Below are 12,444 nucleotides of genomic sequence, written 5' to 3'. Positions count from 1 at the left end.
CATTTTACCCTCCCGCCCCCTTGCCTCCTCCTCCCCGCTCGCCATCCCGCCGCTCGGAACCGCGGTGGGAAGGCGGGGCGAGAGGGAAAAGGGAGGAGGAGGGACTCGGCCACCTTCGCCTCCTCCTGCCTGGTCGGAAACTGCCGAGCGGCGCCCGAGCGCCCTGTCCCCCCCTTCGCTCCCGTCGCCTCCTCCTCCTCCTTCCCCCTCAGCAAAATGGCGGCGCGTGGAGTCCCTGGGAGCCAGTGAGTGACTCGGCTTCTCCTCCTCCTCCTCCTCCTCCCCGCCGCTGCCGCCGCCGCCGCCACAGGCTCATTTGCATTGATCAGCCGCCCCGGATCCCAGACCGGCCCCTGCCTCTCCCCCCCCCCCCCCCCTCCCCCTCCCCTTCTCTTCCCATTCCTTCCCGCCCCCTCCCTCCCCTCCCCCCCGGTGACCCCCGCCCCGGCCCCCATCAATCATCAATCAGCAGCACCGAGCGGATCAATCAATGGTCGGGAGGAGGCGGCGGCGGCGGCTGCTGCTGTTAATGAACAATGTGTGAGAGCTGCGCCGAGCTGCTGGAGGTGTTAAATGAGAGTAAGTGCGGCCGCCCTCCCCCGCTTCCCTCCCCCCGGGCCGGGACCCCGCGGACCCTCCTCTGCACCGGGTTACAGCCCCGCTTCGCTTCCTTCCTCGCCTTTCCCCGCCCGCCTCGGGCCTCCCGGCCGCGGGGTTCCCTCTCCCCGCTGCCATGGAGGAGCTCCCTCCATGCCCTGCTCGGCGCTTCCTTCCCCCTTCCTTCCCCGCTCCCCGCGGCCTGGGGCGGGCCTGCCGCCGCCGTGTCCCCGCTCCATCCCCCCTTTCCCTCGGGATCCGCATCCCCGGCAGCCGCGGCGGGGCCTGGCCGGGCTGAGGAGCTGCCGGGAGCCGCTCCGGGGCAGCCGGGCCTGGGCTGGGTCCCTTTTAACCGGCAGCAGGAGCGGCAGCAAAGGCGGCTCGGAGTGATCCTGCCTCCCCTCCCTGTGCCCGGCCTCGGTGCGCGGTGCAGGTGCTTTTCGGGCACCGATCCTCCCGAAGCTGTGAGGGAAGCGGCGCCTGGAGGAGCCTGGCTCGGCTTGGCGAGGCTGGGAAGCTGCTGCCGGGTGTTTGGCTTCGGGGGTGGTCTCTGACTCCCTCCCGAAGTTTCCTCTTTCCGAGTGTTACCGGCAGGGTCGGAGGGGTGATACAGCAGGTGTTCCCCCCGCTGCCGCTGGAATCAGGAGTGTTTGGGGCACGAAATTCCCTGTAGGCCTCGTGTATCCCTTGGAACCTGCGCTCCGTGGCAGCCAAGGTACCTTCCCAGCTTCTCAGGAGCTCTGCCTCACGAACAAAGACGAAAAAACCACCATTTGTACGGATGCTGAGGAATTGAAACAACTTACCGGCTGAAGTTTGTGATTAGAGCGAAGTTTAACTGTCTCGGATCTTAAACATGGCATTTTTCCTGGTTACGCTCTGCAAATGCTGTTCCAGCAGAGTGGAGCACAGAATGCTGCCTGGACAGGGTTTGGGTAGGGTTGTCCTCACTCTTCTGAGGCCCACTTCCATGTGCTGTTTGTTCTTCCCTAGGATCCTGCAGAAGTTGAATGTTGGCCTCTTTCTTGCTGGGGAAATAGGGTGTTCAGTGATGGCCAGCGTTTCGTTTGGGAAGTAAAAATTGTAGGTGTAAAAGTAACTTCTAGGAGAGTTGAGAGGCTGGGTTAAATCAGAATATGTCGATATTGCCCACCAAATGGTTATTTAAACAGTAGGTTCAAAATAAGACCTAATTATCAATTATATATGATGACAGCTGCTTGTTGGAACAGAAAACTTCACTTGCTTTGTATAGCTTGATAAGTAATCATTGCTTAAACTTGATTTGGATTGGTATGATCAAATAGAAAAATGTTGTAACGTTAAATTTGATATTTCAAGGAATCCCTGAAATGAATTGATTTTTGCAGATGTTTTAAGGTAGTTGGGATTGAAGAAGATAGATATTTCCCTATAGATAAAGCAATGTCTTCAATCACTTTAACAATTCCTTTTTAATGTAGATATATATATATATATATAAAAAAAACTGGAGAATGGATAATTTAATGGTTCTGCATTATACAAGATATATCTCTGCTATTAAGTAGAAGGAAATATGTCTTTGAAAGTCAAAATTCATTAGGAAAATTCTGCAGTACTGCTGCTATGTAGTTAATTTTAAAAAAATGCTGCTTAAGTGACATGAGGTTTGGCCTTCCCTGCAGAGAAAGAAGCCCACTGTAAATCAGCAGAACTGTTTGGAGTGTGTGTTTGGGTACAAAGACATGTGATGGTGCTCCCTTCTCACTGGATGAGACTGAGTTGTGAGGAAGGGATGGTCTCTTTTATAACTTCCAGTTGAGTTCTTTGTGTTCCTTAAGTAATAATGAAAGGTACCTAGTACCGAAATGATGTCAAGCTCTGGTTTTTAAAACACTGCAACAGAAATGAAAAGTGGTAGTAAAGAATGAGGTCATGCCTGAAGTGTGAGCCACAGGCTGCCAGCAGCTTCCTTTGCTGCCCACGGAGCATTTGGGATCAGCTCTGCACCTGAACTGCCCAAGCAGGGTCTCCAGAGAGGCCCAGGAAACAGCATCTCCTTCCTTTTGGAATTTTCTTGCTGAACCAAATATCTTTTCGGGGCACGCACTGGCCTTTGTTTTCATTTGCTCTGATGTTTACAAAGTAGGATTTGGTGTCAGTTGCATTGCAGGTGACTTGGAGAGGGGAGTGACAGCAGCTCCCAGCGTGGTGTTCGGGCAGGAACACGTGGGAAGTTCCCTTTGCCTTCCTAGGAAGTTCCCAGCTGAGGGGTGACAGAAGGGTGAAACTGAGCAGCTCTGCCCTCAGACAGATGTATTTGCATTGGAGCGTGTTAGTCCCCCTGCAGACTGCTCCAGTGTTAACCCGCCCCCAGAACTGCACAGCTGGGCCTGCTGTCCAGCAGTGACCTTTGTGTAGGCCCAGGGTGGTGTCCTGGTGACACTCCAGGTCCTGATTTTGTCACAGGCACTCCGTGGTCCTGGCTCTGGCACTCAGGGGCTGCCTGAGCTGCTGAGCTGGACACCTGTGGATTGGTAAGCTTATTTTTTTGGCCAAGAGTGTGTAAGTATGCATGTATGTGTTTGACATGCATTGCTGTGCTTAAGCATGAGAAGCAGGCAATATTCTGTGGGCAGGATCAGCAGTGTTGGGTTTTTTTGTATATATTTCTTTTTCTTCTCTCGCAGCATCTTGATTTGCAGCATTTGATCTGCACGTTCAACCCAGTAAATTCCCTGATCTTGAAGTTATTTCCTGAGAAGTAGTAATATCAAGTTTTGATTAGATCCAGGAACTTGATAAAATGCAAATTCCCCTATGAAATGTCCAGACTTTAGAGGAGTTTTTGCACTAGAAGACAATCTGTTCAATCAGAGCAAACAGTCTTAATTTCTCACTGTAGGTTTCTTAGCATCATTTGCATTATCCCAGGCAGGGTTTAATAGGAGTAAAGTCTATAAAGAGTCTGATTTTTCTTTAATTAATCTTCCACAATATAAACATTTTTAATAGCCTTTAATAGAAGAAAAAAAAAGGGAAGACACAATGGGCTGCTTTTTAAGATAAGGCCACTTATTTGCAAAAGGCTTAAGAACAGATTCTCACGGCATTAATTATAGGGGCTCATTTAAATGTGCACAAATTTTACAGGAAAAGTGCATTGAGGACATTCTGTGCTTTTGTGTTAATCTACAGCATTCTGTATCCCAAAATGAACCCTGATACACTTTGCATTCCTTGGTTTCTCTGGATGCCAGGTCTTGTCAGTCTAGGAGGGTTTATATTGAGTTTCATTTGTTCTTGAGTAGTATTTACATTTCTGTGCTGTCCAGAGGCCCTGATCAGGACAGCTCTGTTTTGCTAGGCACTGCACGGATACCCAGATAATCTCAGCCCCAAAGTGAGCCAGAAGACACAGAAGTGGAGCCTCAGAGGTGGGTTTGGCTGTCTCAGGTCTCTCACGGGAGTTCTGCAGGTTGCTGTGTCCCACTGGAGCCACGAGCATGGTTTGAGCTGCCTGGAGATCCACGCCATCCCTGTGGAGGCTTCACTCCCAAGTGCTGAGGATGTGGTGCTCAGTGCTGTGTTTGTTGAGTGCAAGGCTGTCCTGGGAGTGCCTCTTCTTAGCTGGTTCTTAGCCAGTGTGGTTCTCAGGCCAGTCCTGAGTCAGTGCCCCCACAGTCCTGGCCCTGGGGTGTCCCAGAGAGCCCAGCTCAGCTCGGTTGCTACGAGGCTTCCCTTTGGGACTCCAGCTGATCTTGGTGTGTGTTGACTTAAAACCCTGTAGATGATTTTGGTTTAGGTTTGGTTTGTTCTTCTTGTTTGGTTTGGGTTTTATAAAAGTAAGAAACAAAGATTACAACATGGAAAAATAGGTTTTATTATGTAGTGGCAGCTGTGGTTTTAGGTTACCTTGGTAGGCCTCGGTTATTCCCAGTTCTTGGTTTCTGGGAACAAAGTTTGTTTTCTTCCCAGCATTCTGCTTCACTTTTTTCAATTACTACCTTTTCAGCCCATTTTTTTTCCCAGTCAGCTCTGAAATCTTGTAAAATCAGTTCACACTGATGATTAGAGCCTTCTAGATGTTGTTCTACTACACCAGCTTGCAGGCTATTATTCTTCTTATGCTTTCTCTTTAGTAAACCAGAAAAATAAAAACCCCCAAGGACCAACCCAAAACAAACACCCCCAATTTACTGAAGCAAGAGATGAATGTGGACTCACACTGTTGTTTTTCTCTCTGTTATCACTATCTGCAGAACTGCTCCCAGAGTGGTCAGGTCCATAAAACACTTGAGGTGCTGGAGTGCTTGACTGTTTGTGTAGTTTCAGGATAGCCCTGAATTTGGATGCTGGAGATTCTTGGTTTGACTCCTTGTCATGTTCTGGTGTGTAGGGGGTACAAAGAGTGGTCATGGAGGTTGGGTTTGAGGGTATGTTTACCTTGAGGTAGGTGAGAAATTGTGTTCCAAAACATTGCAGCATTCAGTTTGCTCTTTGGGATCTGGAGAGGATCAATATTTTATGCTGTGAGAACTCAGATATTGAGGATGTGCTATAAAATTATTACAACTATTGCATCATTAACATCACTTGGTCTCCAAGAGCTGCTCTCACTTGTTCAGTGGTTACCTGTAAACTTAGGATTGATTACTCTGTGTTTTGTGCAGATCTAAGGTTTCATTTGGCTCTTTGATGATGCCTCTTGTGCAAAACTGTAGAAGTTGTCTCTGTTGCATGGCTTTTTTCTCTCTTCTTTTTTTTGCCTTTTTTGAAAGATTCATCTTTTTTCTCCCTAAGTGATATTTCCATGTTCAGAATCTCTGCAGAGATGCTATGGAGGATTTATTGGGGTAACTTCCCAGCCTGTTGGATTGTTGCTGTCTCCTGTTGAAGAAAAGAAGGTCACTTGTTTATAACACTGAAATTCAGTAATTTCTTCATGTTTACTTTCGTCTTTGACCCTTTTTAAGGCAATAAGCACCCAGGCCTAAAGGAAAATGAAAATAACCTTTTCTTTGTAGCAGCATTGCCAAATTGCAGTTATGGACTCTGAAGTGCTACTCCAAATGAACTGGAGTAAACAGAGGGGAAAAAATGGAAGGGGAAACTTGTATCCTCACTAATTGTGAACTTTCTAAAGTGAAAGGGAAGGTGGCACTAAGACAATGTTGGTTTGTTTGTAAAGCAATGGAAGGAAAAACTCTGTGACTTTAGTAGCTTCTATTTTTGGAAAGACATTTCAGCTTTTGTTCTGTACAATTATTTTGGTTCGTGTTATTTGATGTGATCAGGAATGATTTTGTCCTGAGACTTTTCCTGTTCAGGCTGCTGCAAACTGGTTCCTTCTCATAGCTCAGGCCACTTGATCAGTGATGCTGAAGATGAGTTATGTAAATCCTGTTCTGCTGAGTTTTGGTGTGACTTACACAGCACTGAGGTGTATTTACTGAGGTGCTTCTCTTTGTACACAGGGAAATCTTCTGTTGGATCAGTACTTGGACTAATATCCTTAAGGCCATGAGGTTCTAGCACTGTAGAGTAGTCAGGGGATATGTTCAAGGAAACTGAAGAAAGCAAGAAAGGAAAAGAAAAGCATCCCTTGCTTCATGTCCAAAAGAGACTTGATCAGTGTAGAACTTGAAGTCATCATGTTTCCCATGCAGGAAATCTTCCTGTTTGATCATTCTTTTGGTGTGTTTGTTGCTGTGTTGTTTTCCATCCCTACGGGTAGTTTTCAAGTCACCCAAGTCCCAAGCAGTTCCTGAGCCCAATCCAGACAAGGTGCTTTAGGCTGGCTGGGGGGTTGTTGGTGAGCAGAGCAGCTCCTGGAGCTGTCCTTGGATGCAGAGGTGGGCCAGGGTGTTGTGGGGCACGGTGGATGCTCGGGCTCTGCCACTCTGGGGTCCTGGGGAGCAGACCTGGCTCCATTTCCCTTGGCCTGCCTTGGAGTTGATGCTTTGGCTTTGGGAGATTGGTTTTGTCTGCCAGGAGACACTTAGGAGTCTCACCCTTTCCTTTAATTCATAGAATTCCTTTTTGCTTCTTTTTCTTCTGTGTTTCTGCTAATACAGACTTTGTGTTAGAGGTTTTAATTCCTTGTTTACTTGATTTCTCCATGTCACTGCAGTTTGCTTCCATCTTTTTGTGCTCAACTAACATTGAGTCAGAACAGCAAATCTTGGAATTGTGTTCTGTGTCCAAGTGATGAGCAGGCTGTAAATTGGCATTTTAGTGACTGGGAGGGAAGAGCAATGTTTACTTCTTGGTTCCTTTTATTTCATCTGTTTTCTTCTCTGAGTTTTTTCAGGTAGCTAATAGGATTTCTGCAGCCCAGGTTACACCTTTGTAGTTGTCTGGATGCTGGGACAATGTGAAAAAGATTCTCACAATCCTCAGGAGCAAGTGGTTGCACTGATTACTCAGTGCTGCTTGTAGTAACAGCATGCTGCAATTAAACAGAGTTGTGGCCATTTAATTTCTGTTGTTTAAGCTTATATTGAGGTGATTTTTTCTTTCATTTTGCACAGCAAATTGGCAATTTCTTGAAAATGTGAAGAGGTGAGAAGCCATTCTTTCCGCTTTGTTCCTTTCCTTGTATGGGAATTGATTTGCAATCTGAATGCTGAACACAGACATGCAACTGTGAGGATTTCTGTGGTGTTCTTAACATGTAGTAAAAATATCCAGCTTGTTGGAGATTTGCAAGGTTTTATTTCTGGAGTTGTTCAGATCCAGCATGTCCAGTGGACAGTGAGCTTAGAACTGCTCATGAGATTTAGTGCTGGAACAACTGGTGGAAGAAGATGAAACTTGTCAGAATAAGTCCCTGTGGAAAATGCACCTTTGGGAGTGGACCCTCTTCAGCTAATTTGTAGAAGGGCTGTGAATAAGACTTGAGAAACCTGTGCCAATTGAGACATTTCTAGATCAGCATCCCTGCAGAACATTGGTTCCCATCAAGGAGATGAGGAGCAAAACTTTTTTTGCCTTTTTCCACACTTTCCACACATTGAAGAAGCCTCCAGTTCATTGCACTGACTTCCACTTGAGAGTTTTTAATCTATGTAATTGCATATAGAAACATGCTTTATGCTGTTTTGTTCAACAGTCATTGTCTTTATTTTTCTGTTGTGCTGCTTGGCTCATTTTGGGGGGGATTTGATAATTTTTACCAAGAGTTTATTTTCATCTTCAGGAAGTGCTCTGTTGCCTATTTATTATTCTGTGACATGTAATTATTGAATTCTTCATAAAAAACCCATGGTTTTCACCAGCAGTGAAATTACTTTTAAGTGGGTGTGAACTGAAAAACTGGTATTTTTCAGAGTCATTTTCTGCCTGTAGCCTCTGTTCTTCGCAAATCTCATCATCAAATTTCATTTTAAACTCTGTGGGCATCAACAAAACTGACAGCGCTTTCACATCTGTGCTCTGCTTGGAGGAGCTGTGAGCAGCGCTGGAAATGGACAGAGAGGTGTTTGCTGGGGAGGGCAGCTCCAGAAATGGGGCCAAAATATCTGCTGAGGAATTTGGGATGTGGGCTGTCTGTGGAGGGGGCGTGGAGCACAGCTTACCCACCCGTGTCAGGCACCTGTGTTCTGACAGGAGCTGTGTGCTGGGGCTGCGCTCTGGGCTCACAGGCAACAGCTGGTAGGAGAGACTGAAAACTTTGTTTTTCCTTCTTGGAACTGTTGTGGGATAACATTGGGGAGTGTGAACTCAAAAGCTTGATAAAAGAAAGTTCTGCTTAGGTGAAGGGTGGTGAGTGCAGTAAATCCTTGTCTGTATTGGCTGGTCTCTTGACTTTTTTCACAGTTAATTATTGTTAACTGTTGCTGGTTTACTTTGGGTTGAACTATTTTTCCCTCTGAGCTACTTTTTTTTCCTTTATATTTGAAGTGAAACTTGTGCCAGAGTATTTCAAGTCCAAGTGTCAGTGCTTGATCTATAATATTTAGAGTAGATGCAGTCTGGTCAAGCTGATCAGGAATTGGAATCAGTTTCCATCAGTGTTTGGAAACTTGGTGGGTGTGAGCAGCAGTGCCAGTTTGAGTCTTTCCAGAGTGACTTGGCTTTGAACTCAGTGTAGCCATAGCTGTACTTGCTGATGTGAGGCCTGGAAAAATATTCGTTTATATCAAAATGGCACCTGTAAATATGTTTTCTGATCATGGAGGATGCTTGTCATGAAACTGAACTGCTCTCTTGGATATGCTTGTATGGACCCTGTGCATTGCCTTCCGCCATCTCTTATTTCTCTTACTTCTTTCTACCTATCAGCTTTTAAAAATTATATAATTGTTTTAGCCAATAAATTACCTAATACACCATGTGTTAGACAGGATTACTAAACACAGATTATCTGGCACAAAGGAATGTGAAATTTGAGTGTATATCTGAGGGTTGAGAGACGGTGACTTCATTGGTAGCCTGTCCTTTCTCAGAATTTTATTGTCCTTTCTGAATGAGTGTAGCTTGCACCTGTGCTGCTGGAAACAAATAAAGCCTTGGAGTTCAAATGCTGAGCAAGCTCTTCTGGGCTTTCAATGAACTGCCTGAAGCTCCATGGAGGATAATGACCCATTGCCCATTTACCTCTCATCTCCTTGTTTAAGCAGCCTTAAATATACTCTGTGAGAAATGAATTAATCATATTTGTCTCTCACAGATTTTGTCCCTGAAACCCAGAGCACAGTCATTACATGCTTTTGTTGTAAATCTACTGGTAATCTGTTGCTTCTTATGGACCAGGGTGGCTCAGTCCTGGGCCTTTTCTTTCTGGTTGTGGGGGAAAGCTGCTCTTGTTGTCTGAAACTGATTCACAGCGTGCCAAGTAGTACAGCTGAACTAATTTGCAAAGTTCTCTCTTGAAAATAGAATGCTTCTTGGAGTAGGTATTTTAATTTTTGCATTCCTTGCTACTTTTAATTAAAACTGATAGAAAACGCTTCAGTTTTTGGAACCTTGTTCATGCAATTCAGTGTTTGTTCTACTTATAAAGCAGTTTGATAGACTGAGTTCTGTGTCTTCACCTTAAAGTAGTATTTAAAAAGAAGTTCAGAGCTGGAGTATTAGAGAAAATGACTCAAACCCAGAGTCATTCAAGTACTGATACATTATGTTACTGAAAGGGAAGCAAGTACTCTCTTGTAAGCTGAAGGCGAGCAGTCCTTTATCTGAGCAGTAGTTTTGGCACTGGCACTGCCAGCCCTAGCTTGGAAATTCACCTTGGGATAATTAGTGATATGCTGGGAAATGCTCGAATTATGCAGCGCTTGTCCAATCCTGCGCTGATTCCTTAAGAAACTTGCAGTGGCTGTTGTCAAAATATTATGATGGGCAGCCTGACTTCCCACATCTAGTATGTGTTTTGGTGATGTCAGGCAGACTTGATTGTGGAAATACTGCCTAAGTTGAGCTGTTTGTTTTGTTTTGTTGGTTTTTTTCTTAATTGAAAGAGGAACTATGACAACTTCAATACAAAGAAAAAAACACAGCCCTCCCAGAATTGTAACATCTTGTCTTGGAGTCAAAGGCAATTCACAACACTGAGTTAAAATAGGGCTCTGAAATTGACTGCTACTTTTTTTTCAAAATTTTTTTTAAACTCCAGTGAGTGGCATAGATGCTTTGAAATTGCTTTGTGGTTTTTTTTTCCTTAGTAATATGTAACTTGCCTTTCCCTGGAGAGGGGGGACTGCTGCTGAGAATCCCAAGATAACAGAAACATGAGGAGGTGCAGTGCAGAGATCCCACAGGTCCTTCCATGTACTGCTGTCTGACATGACTGCCATGGAAGCAGCGCTGAGGAACACTGCTGGACCCAGGCTCAGCCCTGCTGTGCTGCCAGGCTTCCATGGAAATGCAGCAGCCTGGACATCCCGCTGGCCAGGAGCAGCTTTGTGCCTTTCTGCTGTGCTGGGCCCAGGGAGCCCTCTCAGAAGCTGAGGGTGTGATAAGGACAGTGTGGAGACTCCTGGTCAGTCTTCTTGGGCCAGCAGAGCCAGAGCAGGATGCAGTTTGGCCTGGTGAATTCCATGCCCAGCCTGATATCCCACACGCTGGTCTTACCCATTTCCTCCTGGTGTTTGATCAAAAAGGCCATATGTGCATTACACAGTGTTGAACTGATGGAAGCTCATTCTGCTCCCTGAACCTGTGATGGGCATCTCCTTTATATCCATGCCACTCAGTGCTGCATAGGGTACTGCTGCTTCCTCAGTCATTGGCATAACCCAGCCTCAGTGATGTATTTCACATTCCCATCTTATCCTGGCCAGACTGCCACTGTCAGGCATCTGTGCATTCAGTATTGCTGAACTTTGAGCTGTGGCTCACTGAGTGGCAAAAGTGAGTTTCCATGGTGTAGTAACTTAGGCTGGGCTTTGTGTGCAAGGTGCAGTGCTGCTGCTAGACCTGGCCTGGCTCATGCTGCAGCACAGCTGTCCTACATTTGAGATGCTGTATCTAAGAGTTTATTTAGATTGTGGTTCACTAGGGTAGTTCTGGGTAGAGCCAGCTCCAGTGTGCTGGGTAAATCTGGATGTTGTCTGATAATTGGCATTTGACTGCATTTGAAACAGTGTGGAAGTGCTCCGTGGACCAGTGGCTGTGGCAGGTTCTCTTTGAGAAGGTGGAAGTCTAAAGATGCTCTCAAGAAGGACTTTTTTTGTTTAGGTGGACGTCTGCAGCCATTCCAAAGGGGGCATTTTAACCCAAAGCAAACGTGGCCTAGCCTGATGAAAACCTCAGGGTGACATCACTCCTGCAAGGTGCCAATTCTTAAATTGCACACAGCTGCCCAGAGCCAGCTGCTGCTGGTTTGCTCCAGAGTGCATTCACTTATGATTAAAGGAGGACAGGTGTTTGCTGGAGAAGACAGGGAGGTGGGATGGGAAGGGAAATGGAGAGATGGAAAGAGAGAACTTGTTGGTGTTTGCAGAGGAGCAGAAGATAAAGGCAGCAGTTACCTGAGGTCAGCTGATTTGCCCTGTTCTGGTGAAGTTGTTTCTTAGAAGTGCTGTTTGGTTGGTGAACGTACCAGGGCTGGTTGTGCTCTTTGTGTAACTGTGCTGTGCCCTGGAATACTGAATTAAAACTCCTCAGTTCCTTCTGATCTCAGGGTGTGAGGAATTACTCAGGTGCTGAATAACCAGCAGATGATGTTGGGACACCAGTTGAAACTGCTTTTTCCTTGCCCTTTTAAGTAGCTCCTGTATTGCCATTCCTAAGAACACAGCACTGCTTAGACTTGGAAACCTTTGCCAGTTTTGTTGAAATTGCCTTGGTTCAAAAGTTTGTGTCTGACACGATCACATTTTGTTTTTTCCTAGGGAAATGGGACTCCTAAACTTGCTAATTCCTGTCTTTAAGCTATTATGTTGTCTTCAAAATATTTGTGTTTTAATATTTGTATACTTCATAGTCAAAAAGTTGCGGGAAAGCAATCTATTTATCAAGGTGTAATATTTATAAGTACAAGAAGTTAAGAGTTTGATGTAGACTTGAAATGAACTGAGGTGTGTTATGGGATGGAGATGGCTGTAGGTACCTGTAATGTTCTAGTGGTGTGATGAGTGTGATCATCAAGGTAGCATTAAAGGCACTCAAGCACCTTAACCAGGCCATTATTATAGAATTTTATTGTGGTAGAGTTTGGGGTTACACATCTGATTGTTCCTGGCATTTGAACAAGTGTTTCTAATACCAAAGAATTAACTTTTTGTGCTTTCTAGTACATTCTGCATTTGGGTTTCTCTTTGATTATGTGTATCTAGTGAGTATTCTGGGATGCTTTTGTGTTACAGAGACTGAGAGGTAGAAAGAAGACTTTATCCTCACTGAAAAGTTGTAGGAAGT

General features: G+C 45.5%; 1 protein-coding gene across 7 annotated transcripts in view; it reads left to right on the top strand.

The window, feature by feature from the left end:
* Nucleotides 1–489: 489 nt before the first annotated feature.
* USP34 (ubiquitin specific peptidase 34) overlaps nucleotides 490–12,444 on the top strand; it is a 112,959-nt gene continuing 101,004 nt past the window's right edge. For all 7 annotated transcript variants that reach the window (XM_084203103.1, XM_084203102.1, XM_084203106.1 and 4 more), the window contains exon 1: nucleotides 490–579. In XM_084203103.1, coding sequence (XP_084059229.1) covers nucleotides 537–579 — 43 coding nt within the window. In that variant the 5' untranslated portion in view covers nucleotides 490–536. The remainder of the gene's footprint in view (nucleotides 580–12,444) is intronic.

The sequence above is a fragment of the Fringilla coelebs genome (assembly GCF_963513975.1).
Source record: "Fringilla coelebs genome assembly, chromosome: 3".
Taxonomy (NCBI): domain Eukaryota; kingdom Metazoa; phylum Chordata; class Aves; order Passeriformes; family Fringillidae; genus Fringilla; species Fringilla coelebs.
Note: the sequence above shows the minus strand (reverse complement) of the source record. Positions and strands in the feature narration are given on the sequence as shown.